At 47.2% G+C, this 23,771-nt stretch overlaps 1 protein-coding gene across 1 annotated transcript in view; it reads left to right on the plus strand.

Moving 5' to 3' along the window:
- The window catches only part of ptprsa (protein tyrosine phosphatase receptor type Sa), a 109,361-nt gene that overhangs the window by 49,131 nt on the left and 36,459 nt on the right, over positions 1 to 23,771 (plus strand). Inside the window, exons 5-6 of the mRNA XM_056604393.1 lie at positions 3,279 to 3,467; positions 21,709 to 21,819. Coding sequence (XP_056460368.1) covers positions 3,279 to 3,467; positions 21,709 to 21,819 — 300 coding nt within the window. The remainder of the gene's footprint in view (positions 1 to 3,278; positions 3,468 to 21,708; positions 21,820 to 23,771) is intronic.

The following is a 23,771-nucleotide window of genomic DNA, read 5'->3' on the forward strand; positions in this document are numbered from 1 at the left end:
AAATCAATCTCGCAATGCATATAAAGAAGTTTGCTCTCCGCACAAAATGGCCGTGGCAGAAGGGGCTGAAGACAGTTGATCAGCTGAGCCCGGGGCTGCTGTGATGATTGGTCTGGCAACCCAGAGGCAGAGTGACCAGTCGGGGATTATATTTCTGTCAGGCCTAATGGGCGAGGGTTGTGTTGAACATGGTCCAGATAGACCATAAAAAATGTAGCACCTAGTTTACAGGACAATATTTGTTTATATTCTTTTTCGGTCTGAATAAAAGGCTAGCGTTTAAAATTGTAGCACCTAGTTTACAGGACAATATTTGTTTATATTGTTTTTTGGTCGGAATAGAAGGCTAGCATTTAAAGAAATTAGCACTTAGTTAACAGGACAATATTTGTTGGTATTGTTTTCGTTTTTTTGCGACAACAACATGTCATGAATGTATAATTATATTTTTCTGTAATTGGTTGCTATGACCTTGCTTTTTTCATTTTTGTCATTCAGTGAAATCTCAGACGGGCGTGGGGACATTTAACAGTGTTGTTAGTTTTGTTGTTTCTGGTTGGTTTTATTGGCGCCTGTTCCCCGTCCTCCAGTAAACCTCCAGGCGTCCCCACCGCGTGTCTGCTTTAATTCACCTCAAACCTCACTGTGTGTGCTTCATGTTCTCTGTGTTTTATAAGCCCTGTACCGGGGTCAGAATCCACCACTTCCTCCAACCGCCACCCAGGCGAAGATAAAGTGAAAGGAAGCACGTAGAGAGGACTGGGGAACATCAGATGGGTTTTTCTGTGCGTGTAGACCAGACAGCTAGTAGTAGTAGTTGTAGTAGCTCAGTTGGATGATACACAGACACACAACTCGCCATAGGGAGCCCGCTATACAGTAGCAGCAACAGCAGCAAGAGCTGCGCTGTTTAAGGGCCCTTTCAAATTCAAAACATGAACACCTGGCGTTGGACTAGCACTGCAGCGGTGAGATCATGTCACTTATTTCCTGTCCTGGAGGGCCTCTACTTCTTGTTTCCCTCCCCCACCCCACCCCTGCGTGTGGCCCCCCCGGGGAGCGAGATACAAAGAGATTATACACAGGAGGTGGTTAATAATCGATGGGCGAGTGCCGGTACAGAGGCTGAAACAGCGTCAACGCGCCTCTACAGCATTTAACCTGCCACTGAAATATTCATGGGTGCTGCTCTGCTGGAGGGGGAGGAGGGTGGGGGAGGGTGGAGGAGGGTGGGGGAGGGGGAGGAGGTTGGGGTAGCCCCCGTCGGCTGGGCCCGGGGGAGGAAAGCCTCTCCCTCTGTATCTCCACCCCGGGCTGCTGCTACCGTCGTGGGGGTTTATCGTACAGGGTCTTTAACGTCTCAATCGTGGATGTAAATAAGGACGAACTGTGATCACTCGTTTGGTGACGGAGTTAATGTCTGAAGTGAACGCGGGGAAACGCCTGACTTCATACTTATTGGGGAGGCAAAGAATGTGTCGTGGCTTGAAGTAATTAACGTCTTGATATGGATTTGTTTGTATCAATCGAGTTCTGGATTTTGTTTTGGAGCATTTTTGTGGCAGTTGGAATTTCACAAAGTTAATCACCGCCTACCCCCATGTCCTCCGCCGACCTATAGCCGTTCTGGAGAGAGAGTCTGAGCACTTCCCTGCTCTTTAACGACTAAAGTGTATAGTCTGCTATACGACTAAATAGAAAATAGTCAAATAAATCTACACAAAGTGGGTAAAAACAGAATAAAGCAAAGTGAGTCAGAGTGACATAATGTCGTAATGTCTCAGAGCTATGGTTTCAAGAGGTTGCCTGTGGTGTCTGCTACGGTGTGGAAGGTTACACACCCCCAACAGCTGGGCAGCATCTGTGTAGCCTAGCGCGTCTAATTGGTTAATGGATGGGCGCATGTGCGCTAGCATGTGCACGGCAATGTTTTTCCACGAGTCGAGGGTGGGATCAATGGAAAGAGACCAGGGGGGCCGACGCTTGCTTTTGGTTCCAACTGCCATTTGGAAGTCTGGGTCAGTTGAACTAACAGGAGAATGGATGTTGGCTTTCACTGTGACCAAAGTAAATGCGATACACAGAAAGCATGGCTGTCAACCCTGGGTCTAACTGGAGTCAGACTGTTAGACACCAATACCATACCTTCTCTATCAACATATCTCTCCCTGCCTAATAATAACAATTATTAGGCTTTTAGGTTTCCATATTTTTTGTACATTGTTAATATCTGTTTAAATGGGAGGAATGTCTGTTGTACGGTTCGCCCAGGCTTGGTTTTGGGGTTTTGGGGTTTTCAGGCCTCACATATTTGTTTGTCTACATCACAGGGCCCTAATCCCGCATTCCCTTGGTGAATATGTCACAGTGATCCAGATTAAATTAGGATTAGGGCATTGAGTGAGATTAAGTGTCAGGAACTGCTAGTTTTTCTTTGGTTCTTCATTGGAGAAGGCTGTTATGGTTGGCTCTATTTAGGGGATTTAGGGGTTGAGAATGAGATTGGAAGATACCAAAGCCTTTGATAACGCGTTTCTTTGTAATTGGCTTATTACAGTGGATTTCCAGTCCAGTAACACGAAGCGAGTTTAATCGTTGTGACACAAAGAGTCGCAGCCTCATGGAATGTTCTTTCATGCAACTAGGCCTATTTCATTCATTATTAAGTATTGCATTGTATAGATGTCATGTAAACACAAATGTAAACTGTAATTTAATTAGGAATATTTCTTGTCCAAGTATATCTAATCCACAGAGAAAGCGATTAACTTTGTGCAATGTCCACCGCAATAAGAGTGCTACATTAAAACCCAGAAAAGTATTGATTTCAATCATTTGATGTTAAGATGTAAATTGATTCACGCCGTGACACACTCTTTTGCTCCCCTTTTTCAAAATAAATTAGAAATGAAGCATGTCCCACATTCATTACAGATATCAAACCCGTAATCAAACAAGTCTTTCCGACTCTTTGCGCTGGGTCGCGGCGACCAGCAGTCTGTTGTTGATGCAAGACGACGAACCGCTAATCCCAATTCCCCCGGGCGCCCAAAGAAAACAACTTAACCCAAACCAACAGAGAGCAAGACTGTTTATACCAATGATTGCTATTTTCTCAGCAAACATCAATTAAACGATAAACGCCCGGCCAACAAACACGACATTAAACCCAGCAAGCCCGAATCCGCGTGCTGAGAACGAGAGCGCCCCCCATCCAGACCTTCTGTGAGTGTCCTAACCCCGGTTGTTTCTTCTTCCTGTTCCCCCCCCCCACACAGAGGACCTGCTTCCCTCCGGGTTCCCCAACATCGACATGGGCCCTCAGCTCAAGGTGGTGGAGCGGACTCGGACGGCCACCATGTTGTGTGCGGCCAGCGGGAACCCTGACCCAGAGATCACCTGGTACAAGGACTTCCTGCCCATTGACCCCAACGCAAGTAACGGCAGAATCAAACAGCTGCGCTCCGGTAAGGACCCCCCGCCCCGGGTGTGTCAGCTCTTGGTGTGTTAACGGAACGTTTAACGCTTCAAAGGTTTTTTTTTCCGGATGCTAAACGTTAGCATGTGTGGCTCAACCCGCGCCAATTGATTTTCCCTTGTTTAATATCAAAGACTCGGCTCTAGGTCTTATTATCGATGTGTTTTTTTGTCGTATCAAGGGAAAAAATACAGAAATATGACTGGAAGCACCTTCGGTCCTGCCATCAATACCGTACAATAGGTTACTCTACTTGCCTTGGAAGTGGTCTAACATTAAATCAATCCACCCGTACAACTCAACAATAGAATAGCCATCAGGGTCGTTGTTCACCTGTTTTACGAGTTGAAGAGCACACCTTGCTATCAAAGAGGCAAGGTGGATGGTCTACCGCCACTACAGCCCTGGTAGAGGTTTGTCCTGTTGCCATTGATTAGAACCATCCGACGGGGGCCAGTAAAGCAAAGTCTAATTATAACGCTAATGAAGTACGGGCCACGGAGAGGCCCCGGGCGACCTGGGGTAGATATTTTAGGTCGATGATTTGTCCCCATCAGAAAAAATACAATGGGTCCACGTTGATTTTCTGTCACAAATGCATATGAAGCCAGGCATGGGCTAAATACAGGCCCCTGCCCTAGTTGTGGCCCTCCAGAGCCTCACACTAAAACACAATCGATGGCTCAACCCTCAAACCTTCACTTATTTATATGTAGGCCTATGTGCTGCCTGACTTTGCAGGCCCACAACTCAAGGCTCCTGGGAACCTAAGATATTCTATATCAGCGACATACCACTGTGCTCTTAGTTTTAAAGGCAAACTCATTTTTACGTATTTCCCGGCTTAGCTAAATAAAAAGGAGAAATACAAATCCGTTCGTGTTTAAAAGTTTAGCGACTGTCAACCCTCTTCTGGTGGGGCTAGCTCTTGGTTCGTACTCCCCCCCCCCTTCCTTTGGGGATATCAGTCGCTGCTCTTATGATACTTAGAGAGAGAGACACACACAGCTGCTAGCCAAAGCGTTTGACTTTAGCTCGAGGACACGGGAGAACTCCAGGGGATTGGTAGGAAGTACTGGGGTTCTTTTTGCTAATGCTTTTAGCACAAGGATCCTCTGCTCTCACTTCCAGATCCTCCTCATTTGGCTCAGAAACACATTAATACTGTCATACACATTAAGCTAAATAATCGTTGGACTAAGATGTTGGCTAGCTAAGCACTGTCTCAGGATACCTGCGTTGAACCGTTGTTCCATTATGAAGTCTCCAGTGTCAGAAATAGTTTATTGTTAATATTTCAATGGAACGTACTACTAATGGCTTTAGCATTCATTTGAAGGAGCTTTGTTCCATTTACAAAGTTACAAACAGTCTTCCTTTCTAAATGTTCCTAGCAAATGGATCCAAAAATCAGCTTGACTGTGATTAATAACATGCATAGAATACATTTAGAATTTAAATAATATGGTTATGATCGTGTTTTGACTGGCAGATGGTCAAATGTTCTCATAAATACATACATATTCATGAACAGAAAGGAAAGTAGAATTGTTTTTCCACTAGGAAGCCTGTTATGTTGCTACTATGGCATTCTATCAACAGTGTTTCTGTAAATAACAGATTTAATGGTTGGGTTAGTCTTGTAATTATGTGTACACCATGATGGCTGCTGACTGGGGAATTAGCTAATTGTCTTCTTCTGTCCTCAATGTCTCATTTGTATGTTTCACCTGTTTCACTATGTCCTTTATTTCTCTCTCTGTCCCAAGCAGATTTGGTGATTGTCTTTCTTACTGTCTTGTCTTTTGTCCCTTTTGTCCAAAAGATTGCTGCACATAACTCGACATACCCTCCGTTTAGAATTCAACGATTAACCATTTTTGGAAAATAACTGTCAAATAAACATCGTAAAATGTTACCATAACAAATTTGAATTAAGCTACTTAAATGCATCAATTCTAATTCAAAAATAATCCCTAAACATAAATGTAAACCGTTGTGATTAACAGTAGAACTTTTTTATTTTAATATGGATGCAGAGTAAATAGGTACCCAGCGAAGCGATTATCCCCCAACTCTCTCCTCTTTTCTCACTCTGTTGACGCTCTCTTAAACCTCACCCTAAAACGTCCTGTTCTCTTCTTCTTTTCTTTCTATTTACTTTCTGTTCTGTTGGTCATTTCCAGAAGCCTTCGGTAAGTGTCTCACGGAAGGCTCAGAGAGCCCACACACTCTCCTGCAGGCAGATGGCATAAATCAGCTCCGATATGCATGCCCCCCCCTTCCTCCTCCTCCTCCTCCTCCTCCTCCTCCTCCTCCCCCCCCCACACTATCCTTCCCCTCTTCTTGCAGTTCGTCTTCTCCCTCCTCTGTCTTTCCCTTTCTCTCTCTCTCTCTTCTCTCCTGTGTCACACACAGAAAAGCACACACACACACAAACAGGTCTACGCACACATACACCTTCTCTCTTTCACAAACACACACACACACTAACACAAATGCTCTCTCCAACACACACACACACACACACACTCACACACACATGCACACTGGAACTTGAAGTAGAAAGGTGAACCAAGGACGCGGATCTGCCTAGCATGTGAGTGCTGATATGTACCTAGTCTAGTGAGTGTGTGCTCCATGCTGAGCTTACTGCTCGGCCCTGCTCCGTACACTTTGTACTGGCACCTGTACACACCCGGAGACTAGCTCCTACTAGTCCCCTAACGTTGGCTGACTAGGATGCTATGAGCACAGGAAGTGCCTTGCTCAAGTGCACTCTAAACCAGTAAGACTGGCTGTACTTGTAGGAGTGAAAGAAGATTTTGTTATTAGTTTGTTAGCCAGTTTAATTGCTGCTATTCAAAGCAATGCCCTGCTACTCGCTTTCTGTAGAAATCTGGTGAATGGGAAATTCCTTCGAGAATACCTTCTATCTGGGCTTTGGGAAGCTCTAACAAAACAATTAGGGCTGCTTTTGACAGAATAGGCTGCTATTGTTTTCGCCTATCTATTCCGGGATCAGTTCTGAGAAACACTGTGTGGGTTTGGAAGCAACTGACCTTCGCCCCAACCAACAGAGACACACACAAACACAAACACACCAACGCCTAGCTTCCTAAATACACTCCAGTTGAACCCAGGTTTCACAAGAGTAAAAACATCCCTGGTCCAAAGAAAACTCCCAAGCAGGGACTATGGACAGAGGTTCAGAGAAATGGCATAATTCACCCCCTGTTCTGGGAGTTCTGTTGGGAAGGGTAGAGCTGGTTCACATGCCCGGCTGGCTATCTATCTCCTCTCTCTCCTATCCAGCCTTGGCCAGCCTTGGCCAGGGGGGAGCGGTCTTCCTCTCCTGCCCAGCTGGGCTACACCTAAGCTGGGCTTAAAACATCTCCTGTGCCTGCTCTATTATTTTGAGAGAGAGAGAGAGAGAGAGAGAGAGAGAGAGAGAGAGAGAGAGAGAGAGAGAGAGAGAGAGAGAGAGAGAGAGAGAGAGAGAGAGAGAGGAGAGAGAGAGAGAGAGAGAGAGAGAGAGAGAGAGAGAGAGAGAGAGAGAGATGGCTCAGGTGAAAGTTGGATCCCCTCCCTGGATCCCTTTGTGGAATTTGTTGGCCAAATAAACGGAAGGCAACTGAATTCTCGAGGTAAATGGGAGCACTCGGGGTGCTGGAAAAGAGGAAATTAGCGGTCGTAGAATCAATTCTCTCTTAAGGTGTTATTAGCTTCAGGGAGTGAGGGGCGGGAAGGGGGGGGGGCGCCTTGTTTTAGTCTTGGCAAAGACTTCAAAGTGTCAAGCTGGCATCCAGAATTGATGCTAATAATAAAATACCTACGAGGCCCTTAGGGTGGGTTCAGCACCAGCAGACTGAAGCTCCCTCCGGCCGCTATCTTGGATCTGTGCTGCTGACAATCGCATCGCACCCCCCCCCCCCCCCCCCCCTCCCCACGAAGACCACTCCTCTGAAGACGAGAAATGCGGTGGAAGTTGACCGTTCCAATAGATGGTTCTTCAACACAAAGAAGTTTCCTGGTTTCCTGCTGAGGTGTTTTGTATCCTGGTGAAGGCGAGGCTTCTCTAGTCTTAAGGAATTCATGTGGTTCTACTTTCACAAGCGAGACACGTCCAACTCTGTGATATATGGGATCCTAGGCCCAAAGTGTGTGTGTGTGTGTGTGTGTGGGTATGCGCGTGTGTGTGTGTGGTTATGTGTGTGTGTGTGTGTGTGTGTGTGTGTGTGTGTGTGTGTGTGTGTGTGTGCGGGCATGCCTGTACGTCTACAAGTGGGCTTGCGTGTGTGCGTGTCTTTCGCTGAGACACAGACTTCTCGCAGGGCCAAATAGGATGCGATGGGGCCTATTCCCTCAGCACTTTAGCTATTCCCCGAGCTCAGGCCCTGGGCCGTGGGTGGAATGGATGATGATAGGGAGAAGGGAGGTTGTCCAGGGGCTATGTGCAAAGACCCCTTATTCTCTACCAGCCTGCCGCTCCTGTGCTTTGAGGCTTCCACACGTTCCTTGTATTTATTAGTGACCCGGTTGAACCTACAAATCCAACCCCAACCCACTGCTTATGGAAGCTCAAGAGAAATGCACATCTTAAGAGGATGAAAAAATCCTAGGCTGTGTGTGTGTGTGTGATTGTGTGTGAGTGAGTGCATACGCGTGCGTTTGTGTGTGTGTGTGCGCGTGTGTGTGTGTGTGTGTGTGATCACAGCTCTAGAAGTGCAGGAGTCTGACATTTAACCCCCTCCCCCTCTCCTCCCATCCTCCCCCCGAGGTGAACTAGAGAGAGAGTCAAAGAGACACTGCGAGAGAGAAAGAGAGAGTCAAATTCAAGGCTACAGAAAGAGACGAACAGGGGGTGGAGACATACAGCCACGGTGTGCACAATGCACTCATTCAGGGTGAATGAATGAAGGTTCATGTTCGTGTCGGTGAAACGCCCTGCGATCACCTCACCCTCACAGAGAGAGGAAGCCCGTACCTCCCCCCGTGCGGCTGCGGTCTCTGAGTAATCATCTCAGGGTGGCGAGGGGTAAGACCTGAGCTGTTACAGATGTGGAGACTCGCTTTCCCCGGGTGTTCCCAGAAACCGGCCCGGGCGCCATGCGAATCCCCCTCCCGGTCTCCATGGCAATCATAGAAAGGTCAGCCAGCCCCCCCCCTCCTGTGCCTGGGGGGGGGTGTTGGGGAGGGGCAGACCTTGATGCACCTCCCCAGTCACGCAATCTGGCTCCCAACCCCCTTTTCTGTCATCCCCCATCCCTCTCCTCCCCTCTCCTCACTTCACCTCGTCGGACATCCCTACCTCTCCCTACCATGCCCATTCTCTGCTTCGATCCCCGCCCCTCTCCTCATCTCTCCTCCCTTCACCCTCACATCCCCTAGGTCTCCATCCATGCCCATCCACCTCTCCCACCCCCCTTTCTCTGTCCTCCCCATCCCTCTCCTTCCCTCTCCTCCCTTCAGCTCCCCTCAGCCCGGCCCTGTCGTTCAGCTCCTGTCCACTCCCGCTCAAATCCCTTCACCTCCCCACCCCCTCTCCTCTCCTCCCATACCTTCTCCCCCCCCCCTCCCCCCCCCTCCCCCCCCCCTCCCTCCCCGCTCATCCCATCTCCACCACCCCTCTGTTGCGCAGATGGACTTCATCTCCCAGCAGATTGCCTTTGGGGGTTTGAGTGCGTCCTTCACATTCATTTTTTTTCCAAAGAAATTCATGGGATTGGGTTCTTTGAACCGAAACAGCTGGGGTTGGATATGCGCAGCGGATAATGCTGTGTGTTTGACAGTAGGGAGAAGGTCAGGGTCTGTTTGGGTTACAGTCGCCCTAAGCTGTCCCACCCCCTCCGGCTCATGAAGGGATTAGGGTGTGCCTGATTAAGGCCATAACAGTGCGTGTGAGTAACACAGGTGGATTTTTCAGTATAATTGAATCACGCATGCAACGCATATTGGTTCCTCGTGGAACCAGATCTTGACCTGGATAACCCTGATTTTAAAAAATAAGAATGTATGCGTAGTTTATTTTTTTGGGGTTTGTTCCTCTGGGTTCCTCGATTTATTTGCCAAGTACGCCGGACACATGGGAGGGATTTGCATCAGGTTTCAAATGTGCGCACGTGTCAAATGCGAATGAGGAGTTCAAGTTCAGCCCAGACACATACTGACTCTACATCTACGGCTCTTCTGTCCTATCTCTCTCTTTCTCGAGCTGTTTTGAGCTGCTTTCTATTACTTTATTCCCCTTCCTCCTTTACCCTGTTCAAGGTGCTATCCAGTGGCTTTTCAAACCTTTACCTTTTTTTTACAAACCTATTAACCTTAACCTCATTCTAACCTAAACCTTCTAACCTAAACCTTAACTTTACCCTTAAAGGACCACTGTGCATAATACAGACATGTGTGACCGACAGCTAGTTAGTGTAGTGGGGTGAAAGAGTATGACAATGAATGACGCCTAAAGCCATGATCTGCATAGAAGCCACATTTGAATGATTCATTATGGCTTTGAAGGGATAATGCATAACTAAAAACAATTGTTCATTAAATGTGGCGATAAATATCCAAGCTTGTGAGAAGTTAACCAGTCAAATAAATCAGACCCCAATGTGTTATTTGACACCAGGAATCCACAAGGTTTTTTTTTGTGGCACCTGTGTGAAAAAGGCTGGATTTAACATGGTGTTGTTCTTGAATTTCATAGTCAGAAATAGTCCCACGCAGGGCTAGCTAGCGAGGGGTGTGTGAACAGCTTAGACGCTGGTAGGCTAGTCCAAATCAACAGGGAGGGGATTCGAAGAGCCAACTGTTTTTATTCATTTCTTTTCTACCCCTGTATATTTAACCTTTTAGACGCTAGCATTATTCCACACTGGTCCTTTAACCTTAACCTCACCTAACCTTATCTATAACTCACCACAACTAAACTCTTAACTAAAAGCCCTTGACCAAAACTCCTGACTGAAACGACCTAAACGTACAGCTTCCTGCAGCCGCTAATTAAACCTTCTAACAACTTTCCCAGAATCCCCTTCTTCACCTGTCTTTTGATTACGTCTGATTACATGGTTCCTAGCCCGTTTGGAGGAATAACAGTATTTATATTGGTTATAATAGTAATAACACAGTCCCTTTTGTTATGCCTGGTTGGTCTACATACTGAAAATTACATATTTCAAATATATAAATATATAAAACCTAAACAAAACGTGAGTGCATTTTAATGACGGCATTTCACATTTGACCATTGAACATTTCCTTTTACTGATGTTTGCTTTAGAGCTCTGTATGGAAGCAAAGCACAGACGCAACACTTTTTTTAAAAGAGTGTTTTTGCAAGTCTGACAGAACCCTGGGTTTTGTAATTGATTTTTCGAATGGGGGGAAAATGGATGTCCCCTGGCACAAATTTTGGGAGACTGAAAACAGTAATTACAGTAACCATTTTTTTTTCCACCACAGATGGTGCTGTGCTTGCGGTTTTTCTTTCAGACATTTTGCTTAAGGATACCTCTGAAATTCAGGGAATGGCAAACCAGGCGTAACGGTATACAGGGAATGAGTTGCTTACTGCTGGTATCACAAAGGAAAGTAGTGTTAGTACAGCGTAAACATCAACTTCTCCACTCTTAGGCCCAATCCCATTTCTTCCCCTTACCCCTTCCCCTAAGGGGAAGGGGTAAGGGGAAGAAATGGGATTGGGCGTCAGTCACACAAATCTCACTTCTTCCTCCCCTCAATGCACTTAATAGCTTTCAGAAGATTCCCAGCTCCCCTTTCTCTCCCGGTCACGTGGCTCCGACTGTAGTCTGGCTGGCCGGCTAAAAGTGGGTAGTCAAAATCTGGCAACCACAACAGTGTCTGGGGACGCTTGAGTACAGCTGTTGAACATCTCGGCGGGGCGAGGGGCTGTTGTGTCGGGCTTAACGGGCTCTGAGCCCTGACCCTGTGCTGTGTATCCATAGTGGGGGGGCCACCTTCTGGTCTGTTGGGCCTCTCTTGCGGGGGGGCCAAGAAATCATTCATGAGTCATCACAAAGATTCACGAGAGAGAGAGAGAGAGCGAGAGGGAGAGAGACACACACACAACACATGGCAAGTGGAGAACGGAGGGAGGGATCACACGATATAGAATGAGACCCCGAAGCCAAGAGAATGGCAGAAGCAGACAAGAGAACAGAATAGAGAACAGAGATAAGACCGAGAGGGAGAGAAGGGAGTATAGCTGAGCGAGAGAGACGACATAAGAAAACAGGACGACAGGGATATAGAGAGGCAAGGAGTTGACAAATCCACGACGAGCTACATGTATAGGTGGACTTTCAGGAGGACAGAAGAGGCAGGGAATGAGAGACAAACAGAGGAGGCAGGGATAGAAAGAGAAAGAGCCGCCGCTTGGGAGAACAAACGATGAACGTAAACAACTCTAAATGAAGAGCAGGACAGTCTAAACAGGGACAGCTGAACCCAAGTGCAGAAAGGCACGTTGATATGTTTGGCAGAGGCTCCGGAGTGTAGAGCGCTGACCTTGCAGAGACGGTCCCCGGCCCCCTCTATAAGCATTTCATGTTCCCTCATACAATTGTGCTACAGCCATTTAAAACCCTGTCCATAGAACAGCCATGCCGTTTGAGCAATGTAGGATTATTTTTTAAAGTGATGCTTACCAAGAGGCCTGTTCTGTAAATACGATACAGTTGGCTATGGTCTCATGTGCAATTCTCTCAGAGACATTTTCGTGGTAACATGGTTGATGTTGCAGTCGGTTATTCTCAATATTCTGGCGGAGATGCCACCGAAGAGAGTTTAGGCGAGGAGTTCAGGATGCATGTCAACAACCTCTTCGTCCTTTGTGATACCAGCAGATGAAGGTCTCTCTGTTTGGGTTCAGAGCCTCAGCCTTTCTCTAAAGGGTTTGATGAAAACTAGCTTCTTCTAAATTAGGCTGATAATTGCAATTGCCTCCAATCCCAAGTAACGCTCCGCTGCTTCACCTACCTAACAACCTCCTACTACTATTGAGTCACTAATATTAACAACTAAACTGATGTTGTCTTCGTGTCTTTGTGTTTCCTCCAGAGAGTACCCCGATTCGAGGTAAGATGTCTAACCAGCAGTAAGAATGAGATAAAACAATACATTCTAACTCTCCACTAACCCACACCTAATCACTCGCAATTCTTCCTGACAAGCTTTTAAAAATCGAACGATAAAAGCCCTACTCAAAAGAAACAATCTTCCAAAAGAAAAAGCCCAAATCTGCAAAATTGTCTTTTATGTCTTTCTATGTCTTTCCACTAACATTCAATGTCTGTGTCTTATGTTCTGTTGTCCGTGGTTTATCTGTTTGTCTGGTCCCAACTGTATCTGTGAGTGCCTCTCCATCCATTCCAGATCTGGTGTGTAACTCTGCTGTCTGTGTTGTCATCCTCAGTCTGTTGGTGTAACCCTCAACACCCCTGAACCCCCGACCCAAATATACTGTAATGTTGAGAAAATGATCCAGAAGCTTTGGTTTTCCGGGTTCAATACGATAACGGTGGCATATTGCTGGGGGAGGGATGGATGGGTGGTTAGGACGGCGGTATGTATTGAGGTACTTCAAGTGAGATTACTATGCTGGGCATCCCCATTGAATACAATGTGACTACAGACGAGATTAGGATACACAGCCAAGGAGGGTTGGGTGAGGTATTTCTTCCTCTTTCTTTTACTGACTTGCACTGACAAGCAATAGTAACTGTCCGTTCTACCTACTTGTTAGTATCTGAGCCTTGATAATCTCTTGTCACGTTTGCCTGCGCTTCACCACTGCAGTGGGCTCAGAGCGGTCTAATAGTGTTAAACAAATAAACCCCCTTTTCCCTCCTCCAACGGCCCCCAAGCACTCACTGTCAGTCATTTCAATCCTTATGGGAGACACTTCCCCGAAACCGGCATACACAGAATCAGATTTGATCTCCTTCCACTTGTTCCTCTGCAGAGAGCTGGCTTGGTTTGCCCATAGGCCTCTACTTGAAGAACGGGCAAGTTGTCCTAAAAAAACCCTTCCCTTGCTATTCGTTGAACCAATACATGAAACACGAAAAAGTCGGTCGCGCCTTTGCTTTGAGAGAGCAATCGGGCAGATTTATCAAGGCTCAGGTTCAACAGGGAGGAAAGACATGAAGGACTTTTCCAAACGCTTTGAGGATTCTGCGCCGAACGTTGATTCTGATTAACTGCCTCTCTCTTACGTCTCGCTGGCGTTATCTCCTCGGACAGTCGAGTGCGTTCCCATTTCCTCCGCTGCAACCTTTAAATGTAGATTTACTCCCGCTGTGGGTTTGTGTAATGGCTTTTCCTCCACAGGCGCAGCAGGTAAGCAAAACGCCGCACCGAGCTGTATAACCATGTTCCCCATGTTCACGGTGGATGTGTGATGTGTGCGCTCTTGTTTCATCATTACCACTGATTTGATTCTAGCTCTGGAGGTGCTTCCATTTTCTCGACATCTTCCAGATTAGGATCGTCCATTTTGATTTGTTTCATCCCTTTCACTCACGCCTGGGTACCGCAGTCACCTCACCGCCGCCTGCCGTGAAACACCCTCAATGTTTCCCTTATTTTTCCGACGCTACACTAAAACCAGAAGCGTTTTAAACTCGGCTCCCTCAGCCAGACCCATGTGTTGGCTACTAGTGTGAATAAGTCCATGGCTGGCTGAATCTGTAATGTAGGCAATACGTAGGGCCCATAAATCATAATGCCACGAACAAAGCGAGTGTGACTTATGAACTCTGAATTTGCATAATAAGATTACCGATCCAAAGAGGTGATTTTTCTTTTTTCTTTCTTCTGCCTTCTGCCTTCTTCGTTGGTGCAGTGCAAGAGCTACAAGGCTGGGTGCAGTCCTGTTACCCAGAGGCCTGGGTTGGAGGTCTATGTGGTCTTATGTGTGTTGAGGAGAGATAGCAGGTTAGAGGCTTAGCAGGTTAGCTTGGTGTGGTTAAGCTAGTCATTGTGAGGAACGAGAAAAGGTGGTGGTGAAAAAATTTGAAATTGTAACAGGATCGAGATGTGTGCATACTTGGAGGTTTGGGAAATCACCAGCTTGACACACATGAGTTGCCTGGATAGCTTTGCCTGAAAATGGTATGACTCCCATAATTACAGTCGTGTTGTGGTAGTAATATTAGCTGTGAGCACCACTATGTCGCCTTTAGTAGAGGAGAAGGTTAAGGAGAGCCCTTGAATATTGTGTTTGCCAGTGAGCTCAATTGAATCATGGTAGAACCATGAAAGTACCATCAGACTTACAGATCACCTATAATAGTTGAGCGTGTTACTTTTACTATTTACCAATTACCTTCACTGATCAGCAGACTCTTTTATCCAAAGTGTCTTCAGATACGTATCGCTGAGGAGCAGGTCAGGGTGAGGGAATCTTGCTCGAGGATGATCGAGCTCAACGATGATCAATGAGCGGACCGAATATCTTCCGGCGAGGAGTCAAACGTCCTCGACTAAGGCTACACCATCCTACGTTCCACTCTTTCAAAGCTTAAACAGAGAAACCCCCCCATCGTACACACATGGGATTAACTGGTCAGTGTGGTGCCTAAGTTTCCACACTTGACCTTGCCACGGTTCCGCACGAGGCCGGGCGGAGCGAGGGACGGGGCCCTGGCCTGGAGACGGCTCCGTCTCGGGGAGGGAGGGAGGGCTGTTGATGGGTTGGTCGGACTCCCCACCTGGCTCATTACTGATCTCGCAGGAGCGTTACCGGGCCACCAGATGGGCCCTGACAACGGCAGCGTCACACGCTCGGCCCCCATGCCGGCCAGATCCCACTTTAGCGACCTTGGACTGTCGCACGGCCAGGCCTGACGGACAGCCGGGAGAGAGAGGGGGACGAGAGGGAACGGAGGAATGAGGGGGAGGGAGGGAGAGCGATGAGAGGGAGGAAGAGAGAGCGGAAGAGAGGAAGAGGAGAGATGGGGAAGGAGAGATGGATGAGAGAGAGGGAGGGAGGAGAGAATAAGGAGGGAGAGGGGTGGGGGGGGGGGGGGGAATTGAAAGGACACTTGGTCCAGATGAACCTGTCACCTGTCCAGGTGGCCATGTTGTTAGTCCTCCCGAGTTTTGTCAAGAGTACCACATACTCTCTGCATGCATAATTACCCACAGCCTTGTTTACATTCCTTTTTGGATAACTTAGGAGTTTTTATTTATTCATAAATTACTTTCGTAACCGCTAAGGCTGAACCGAATTCTGATGAGCACTTAAAAATAGAACCCCGTTTCGAGTCACTAACGCAGCGAACGAGCCAACGCAGAAGTTTGAGTCCAACCCTTCTCGGGCTAATGTAAACACATCGTGCCGATTGGGACTGACGTCACATTGCAAACATTTGCAAGTGAAATGCGTGTGTGAGCTCTGGAAAAGGAGAGAGAGCGAGAGAAGAGGGTGTTTTCATCGTGATGATAAAGGGCACGCCATGCGCAAGACTGGGCGAGAGAGAGAGAGAGGGAGAGGGAGAGAGAGGGAGAGGGAGAGAGAGAGAGAGATGGGGGGGGGGTCAGGCGGCCATCTTGTTGATCGCCTGAACAAATCAATTTGTAGCCTACCAGGGTGTGCTAATTGAATTGCACTGAAATGCCTGGGGTGAGGGACGTCTGCGTGTGACGGAGATGTGGCGGGCAGCCTGGGGTGTTGGGCACTTTCAGAAACTAATCATCTATGCCATCCCCCCCCCGGTCGTCTGTCTGTCTGTCTCTCATTTTCAGTCGGCCTTCTAATTATTTTTTGCTAGCGCTCTCCAAATATTGACATTTTCTATCTTCTCTCTCTTTTTCTCATCTCTCGGATTTTCTATGCCCATCTGCGTGTGTGTGTGTGCGTGTGCGTGTGTGTGTGTGTGTGTGTGTGCGTGTGCGTGTGCGTGTGTGTGTGTGTGTGTGGCCATGGGAAGCCATGGGCATGTGCGTGTCTGTGTTTGTGTGTGCATTGCATAAGAGTGGGTGGGAGGTCGGAGGTCTGCGCTGAAGCGAGAGAGAGTGATTAGCCCACCTGGAGGTGATGTCTGCCGCATTTGAGCTCTTGCATGTTTCCAGGCACACTCTATTTCTCTGTGTGCCTCTCCCAACCTCTCTCTCTCACCCTCTCTCTCTCTCTCTCGCCCTTTCTTTTTCGATCCACAAGAAGCTTTCGAAAACAAGGAAATCTTGCGTTCTGCTTCTGTGGTCCTGAAAGAGCTAATTTATCGGTCAGGAGGAACAGACACATTCCAGGGTATGCCCGTGGTGACGAACGGGGCCTGTCTGGTTTATAGAATATGTCAAAACAAGAGGCCCCATGTTTTCCCAAGAATGCCCAGAATGTAACATGATAGGTCGGCCACAACTGCTCATATATGTTTTGTGGAACCGCCGATCCAGGCAAAGTGCGTGTATTTGCAGAATGTAAATGGTGAGAGACTGGAACCAACTGTCTGCTTCTCCCATTCATTTTTTTTTTTATCCTTTCTGCTTGTCATTTGGTCGAATTGCGTATGAAACCCTTCTAGTTCTTCATTCTCTAATAAAAATATCCTTTCAGCTTGTCTGTGGGTAGAACACCATAGGAAACCGTGACGCATCCCCTTTTAATAAAAACATTCAGCCGGTCTCTCGCTGGAAGGAAGCCGCCAGAAAAAGAAATGTTTTTCGGTGAAACCAAAGGGAAAAGGTTTTACAGTATAATGGAGCGGAGGTTGTGGTCAGAAGTGAAGGGTGGTGTGTTTGTGATAAGACCTCCCAGCTGGGGAGGGCAGAGATGTTCCAGTGCCCCCCATTGAGGATGCCCCTTTGTTGGGGCAGAGCCGTGGCTAGCCACCCTGTAACGCCTGGAAATTACTGTTTTGCCCACACGGTGTGTGTGCGTGTGTGTGTGTATGTGTGTGTGTTATCAGCAAAACGCTGTTGTCTGAGGAGAAGCAAGGACAGCAGCAGCATCTTTGATAACCTGCTGGACAGAGAGAATGTTTCGGCGGTGTGGATTTCCTGAGCCTCTGTTGTGGGCTTCATGCTGGTTACTTTTCGTCTTGATAGGAAACACTGACGCAGAGATACGTGCGCAAGAATAAAGCCTGACACAATACGAGGGGGAATAAGAAGGGGTAGAGGGAGAGAGGGGTTTTGTTTCGGAAGTGTCATTTCAGGAAGGAGCATTGAGGGAGGGTTGGATGTGTGTGATTGCTAGTCAAGGCTTAAATGGTTAGGATTTAAACCCGCCTAGGGCCGTTTTTTTAAATGCCATTGTCACTATGAGTATTTTTATTATCAGGCCTTGCTTCAAATGAGTTTATCAACACACATTTAAATGGCTTACATTGTAAATTACACATTCCTTTTCAGAAGTATATATTTCTTCACAGAGGCAGACGGTTGGCAGACTTTGTAAAGCATTGTCAGGCTGTTTATATGCCAGCCAGCCAGTCTGATAATGGAGGCGATGACGGACAAGGAGAATAGTCTAAAAACAACTTGAGTTTTGTGTCTATAGACTTTCCTGAGGACTCTCTCCTCCTCCTCTTCATCTTCCTCCTCCGTCCCCGAATTTCCCCCTGTCCCTCTGTCTTCCTCACATCTCTCTCTCTCTCTCTCTCTCTCTCTCTCTCTCTCTCTCTCTCTCTCTCTCTCTCTCTCTCTCTCCATTTCTCTCCCTCTCGTACTGGCTCATTAACGAGGCTGGCTGTGTTCTTCAAAGACCCCCTTTGAAATAATGGGGGTAGGGAGGGGGGCAGCGGGTTGGAGGGGTGCTGTTGAACCAGCAGGGAATGAACTGCTACTGCTTATACACTGCCAGGCAAACAGTCTCCATCCAGGAGAGAGAGCGAGAGGCAGAGGCATGAGTCATTGTATATGCAGTAGAGTTGGATGTTGCTTGGTTAGTAAATGTTTTCTGGATGATGGAAGTGTTTATTAGAAAGGTAGGGATACACCTTGAAGGCGTAGTGTATCCCTGGGATTGTTTCGGGGGAAGAATCGTTACAATCAAGACATTGATTGCAACGATGACAATCAGGAACGAAACATGAAGCACAAATCAAAGCGCACAAAAACAAAAACGCCCGATAGCGGTTTTGGACAAATCGGAATAAATCTTTAATTTGCAAAAAAACTAGTTCCAGCGAGTCCTCTTAGCTCATGGTCCCTCGACCGGGGATCATAATCATCGGGCTAAATACAAGTTCAGATGCACAATGAATTCAGTCGGCTAAATATTCATGCGACAGGCTCTGAGGCCAAGGATCTCCTGGCAGAACATTCTAGAACCCCCTACCTCGCCGGGCCGCTGGATCCAGACTCCTCGCGTCGGTCATTGTTCTGAGCTTTCAATCCCCATCGGTGGTGGCTTTGGGGGTGGGGGGTGGGGGGGGGGAGGGGGGGGGGGGGGGGCGGTGTCTGAGCGAGCTCCAGACCACCTGCCACCGCGGCACAGCACACATCAAACGGATCCGAGCCAGGTCCCTCTGGCGCCCACGTAGCGCGCCCGCCACCTGCGCCTGTAAGGTGGGGCTTATTCACGCCGCGCACCAGCGACCTGGCAGCTACTGACCCCCCCCCCAGCCCCCGCACAGCCCCACCGCACACCACCGGGGACGGAGAGTAGCCCAAGCTTCATTTTTATTTCCAAGAGAAACAAAAGGGAAGGAGAGACGTGATAGTGTGAATATCGTGAGCGGCTGAGATGAAGCTGTGCATTTCTGGAGATGGAGTAGCGTCTGACTGAATAGCCGACGACTTAGTATTCTAGCCTGAATGAAACGCCATTTAACTCAGATGTTTCAAATTATAACTAAACAAATGAAACAAATTGGCAATTTATCTGTGCTGTTATGTCTCACAATGGAGAGTTGTTGTTTTTTGGTCTTGACAAGGGTTCACAACTCGTTCCCGTTTCAGTTCATGTCCAATGTTGTTCACCTAGGCACAAGTTACAAACATTTGTTCCAGTCTGTAGTGGATCACCAATTGTGTCAATGTAAGTAAAGTAAGGGTCGTGGATGTATGGGTAAGGATAGTTTGGGATGGTGAACAGCGTTCAGTGGACAAGAGTAGGGTGCAAACTACTAGTGCACCGCCATAAATTGCCTCTTCCACACAACATTTGTGCCTAAATAAGTAGATCTGATGTTGACATTTGTATTGATCAAATTATTATGATTGGTTTTTCAAAGAACGATAGCAATTTTTGGTATTATAATAATTTAAATGGCCTGGTGTAGCCTACTTATAAATCAACATATTATTGGATCACTCTTGGAATTGATCGACTTTGTCTTTTATCCAAAGGGACAGTAATTGGTTTTCTGATAGATGCATGCCATTTACGAGCAGGTAAAGGTTATTCATCATTCAACTAGGTAGACTGTGGAGGTTGGGGCTCAGACCAAGAAAACGTTGGCAGGAAATCCAAAACCCAAAACCACTATAGCCAGCTCCCTGATTGAATTAGTGTAGTTATTGACGATTATTATGAGACTAGTGAACCAACACTGCATTGGTTTTCAAAGCTACAGGTGAGAATAAGGAAGATGAGTGAGTTCAGATCTAATCATGTTCATTTGCGTCGTTCTGATTGTCATGCTTTCTTAAACACGCAAAATATTACTAATTACGAGGCAGACAATTAGGGGAACACGCTAGCGGTATGGAGCGCTGAAGTGCATAATTACTGGGATCAGCGGCCTCAGCTGAGTTATACTACAGGAGAGTAGTTAGACAGGGGGAATGGCGGTCCTGTACTACAGTGTACATCATTAGTTCACCCTCGCTAAGCCGCGATGGAACAGGCTGCGGCGACGTATCCGCGCGCGTCCTGGTGGGACGTTAGCCAGCGCTGATGATGTCATCAGCAAACGACAGGCTTTAAGTGGGACGCCAGCACTTTTGTCAGGTGGTCTGTTTCTTTTGTATTTCAAACCGCCTCTACTGCCGCAGGTTTAATTATTTAGTTATTGTGTACTTTGGCAGGGAGTGGGGAAAAGCAAACCATAAACTAAAACAGAAGCATTGGCAGGATTGCCGGATCCGGTTTGTTTAAAGGACAAGCAAAGAAACCCGAAAGATAACCAAATGGAGACTAAGCTGAATTCGAACTGCATCATACTTGCATAGGAATTGGAACGATACAAAGAAAAACACAACCGTCAAAACAACTCAAGTAAAAATACAATGAAAGTGAAAAGTTGGTGGTAAACATCTCCACCCCTGATCTGAAATTAAGCGCATTTCCTCCCCTCTTGTGCATTCATCCATTATGCAACGACGAGATCTCTGCTCATGGACGATGAATAGCGACTGCACAGTAAGCGGTCCTTTTGGCTGCAGGCTAGCGAGGAAGGGCCGCGCGGCTGAGCTAGGCAGCGGCTCGCTGCTACTCTCCAGTTAGCCTCGGAAATGAACCGATGAACCACGCGTCCCCAGGTTTACCCGGGCACCCCGGCTCTCTCTCCCTTCTGCTTGACACTCGTGTGCTCCCGAGGCCAGTGGCGCACAAGGGCCGGACTGCTAATCGCATTGCAGCGTTAGCCTTGCGCTGCGTCCCTCACCTCACCTCTCTCTGTGAGGACATACAGTATGCCCGTGTCAATGAGAGGACGAGGGGTCCATCTTGATGTATGCCTCAGTTGATCTCATTATTTAAATTTCCACCGGTCCAGGGCCGGCTTTCATGCATTTATTCATTCATTCCCTGCCTTCATTCGTTCATACGTTAATTTCATTCATGTATTCACTCATCCCTTCAACTTATTTTATTTTTTGACTTCCCTCCTCTTCCTTAATCTTCAATACAGGCGTGTCCGGAGGATTTGCAGAGTGTCCAGTCAATAAATGTTATCCTTCCGGCGAGAAACTCATTAAATAAAGCGGCGATCCTGCGGATATATCGATGAAACATGTGACTCTTGCTGTGCCGTTGCCATTACATGATTATTAAATCACTTTCTCCTCCCCTCTCTCTGCTTTCTTCCTCTTTCTCTCTCTTTCTCTCTCTTTTTGTGTTGTCATGTTTCTCTGTGCCCCCCCTCCTCCTCCTCCTCCACCTCCTCCTCCTCCTCCTCCTTCTCCCCTTCCTCCTCCTCCTCCTCCACCTCCTCCTCCTCCTCCTTCTCCCCTTCCTCCTCCTCCACCTCCTCCTCCTTCTCCCCTTCCTCCTCCTCCTCCCCTTCTCTTGTCTCCTTTGATGGTTTGACTCCCAGGGGCCCTGCAGATCGAGAACAGCGAGGAGACCGACCAGGGGAAGTACGAGTGCGTGGCGTCTAACGTGGAAGGCGTGCGCTACTCGTCCCCCGCTAACCTTTATGTGCGAGGTAGGGAGACACCCGGGACCCGCCGAGCCAGGCAGCGAAAACTGATAATGATGAACCAGAACCCGCATCAATGTTCAACTGATTCTTACTGAGAATGTTAACAACGCTCCGACGTTTAACTCTTGTGTGTCGACTTTTAACCGATAACAGTTGCCTGTATCCTTGTTCGTTTTCTGCTCGAAGAAGCAAGTAAGATTGAGTGTCTTTAACGTTGCTACCAGTTTTTGTTGTCCGTTCATGTAACCTGATATGCAACTGACGCTTTCGGAGAATTTGCCAGCTACTATTATATTGACCGACTAACGTTGTTCTCTGTTATGATGTCATCCTCCATTTTGTTTCTTTCAATGCCCTCCCCTACTCGCTCGGAAGGAAATGCGTAGCTCACCGAGCCGTATGTCTTGGCCGTGTCAGACGCCTTTTAAATGTTTGACCAATAAGATCACCCCACCCGTACCCCTACCCCCAACCCCCACCTCCTCCCCTCCTCCCCCCCTCCCCCCACCCTGTGTCAAGGTGTTTATAATCACCCCTTTGAGAGTCTCCTCGGACCTCAAAAAACGGTTTAGGGTTTGCTCTTTTCAGGTACAAGAACGCCACGGTAAGTGTCGATTTTGATCGAGTGGCCAAGTCGTCAGAGCCCACCAATCAAAATTGAGTACCCCCCCCCCCCCCCCCCCACCCCCCCCTCCGTCGCTTGGTGTCAGCGGTCAGGATTTAAAACCAAATCAAAATAAGAAATGTTTCAAAAAGTGCGATTGCCTAGCAGAGCTTGTTCAAAGATCACTCAAAGAAAATATAAATCGGGAATCTTTATCCATAATATCCCGTCACCAGTGCTTTGGTGAAATATTCTTTAAAGGCCTTTTTACAAAGTCTTCAATATGTTCAATATGCCATAATCATTGGGCTCCAGGAGATATTAGGTTCCTCTATAACCGAGGGAGGGAATGCAGAAGCCCACTGACTCTCTCCCTCGAACGCCAAACATACTCCCAGTGAAAAGGGAGCGCTAATAAATTGAGGCATATGCATTTTCAACATGTATTATTTATGTTGTGCATATTAAAAAATTATGCCTCTGCATCAGCTTGTTTCTGCTGCTGTGTACCAAATAACTTTTGTTTCCTGATAAATAATTCAATGCCCTGGTAATATATAAAAAAATGGGTCAGGGAGTTTTTACTTTATTAATAATATTGCCATTAATGTGGCTCGTGAACTAGCCGGGGCCAGGATGAAAACAAATTAGCTCTCTGGGAGAAAACAAAATGGATGGCGAAGAAGAAGAACTATCGCTCAGTAACTGACAGAGTAGTCATCTGTATTAATGGAGCCACTTGCGCCCCCTCAGCAAGAGGGGAAGATCAGGGATACCTCAAAAGGTTTCCATTGTGATACTGAAGTGGTGAAACCGAACCGTCCGCCTTGCTCAGGCGCAGAGTGGAAGAGACAAATGAGCTTCTCTCAGGTTATTAAATAGCACATAATTGGGCACACTTTAACCGTCCTCCATTGGTGGGATCTTTATCGTAATAGTGAGGGAGATACTCTGCCCTGATCGCTGCTTGGCCACTGCCTCACAGTTCCAGACATACCAGGGTCCCACTAGAGCCACAGGAAGTGGGATCTTTTTTCGAGGTATCGCGCCACATTTTCAGGGTCCAAACACGCTCTTGTTTCCTGGTGTCAATCTTTTGTCTGTCCTCAGTGAACGTCGATCAATTCTGATATTTGATGTTGACTATGTTTCCTTCACAAAGCAAATTGCACATTTGAGATTAGCAGCTGTAGTAAGGATAACCTTTAACTGGAAAAACAAAATGTAAAATCTTAAACCCGATTTTTCCAAATTGGAATATATTGATCTACTTTAATACTGCGTTAATAATTGGCTTTCTAGACCTAATGGCACTTTCTTAAACTGCAGCTCCTAATTTCAGCTCAAACTG

Source organism: Gadus chalcogrammus, chromosome 12 (genome assembly GCF_026213295.1).
Source record: "Gadus chalcogrammus isolate NIFS_2021 chromosome 12, NIFS_Gcha_1.0, whole genome shotgun sequence".
Taxonomy (NCBI): domain Eukaryota; kingdom Metazoa; phylum Chordata; class Actinopteri; order Gadiformes; family Gadidae; genus Gadus; species Gadus chalcogrammus.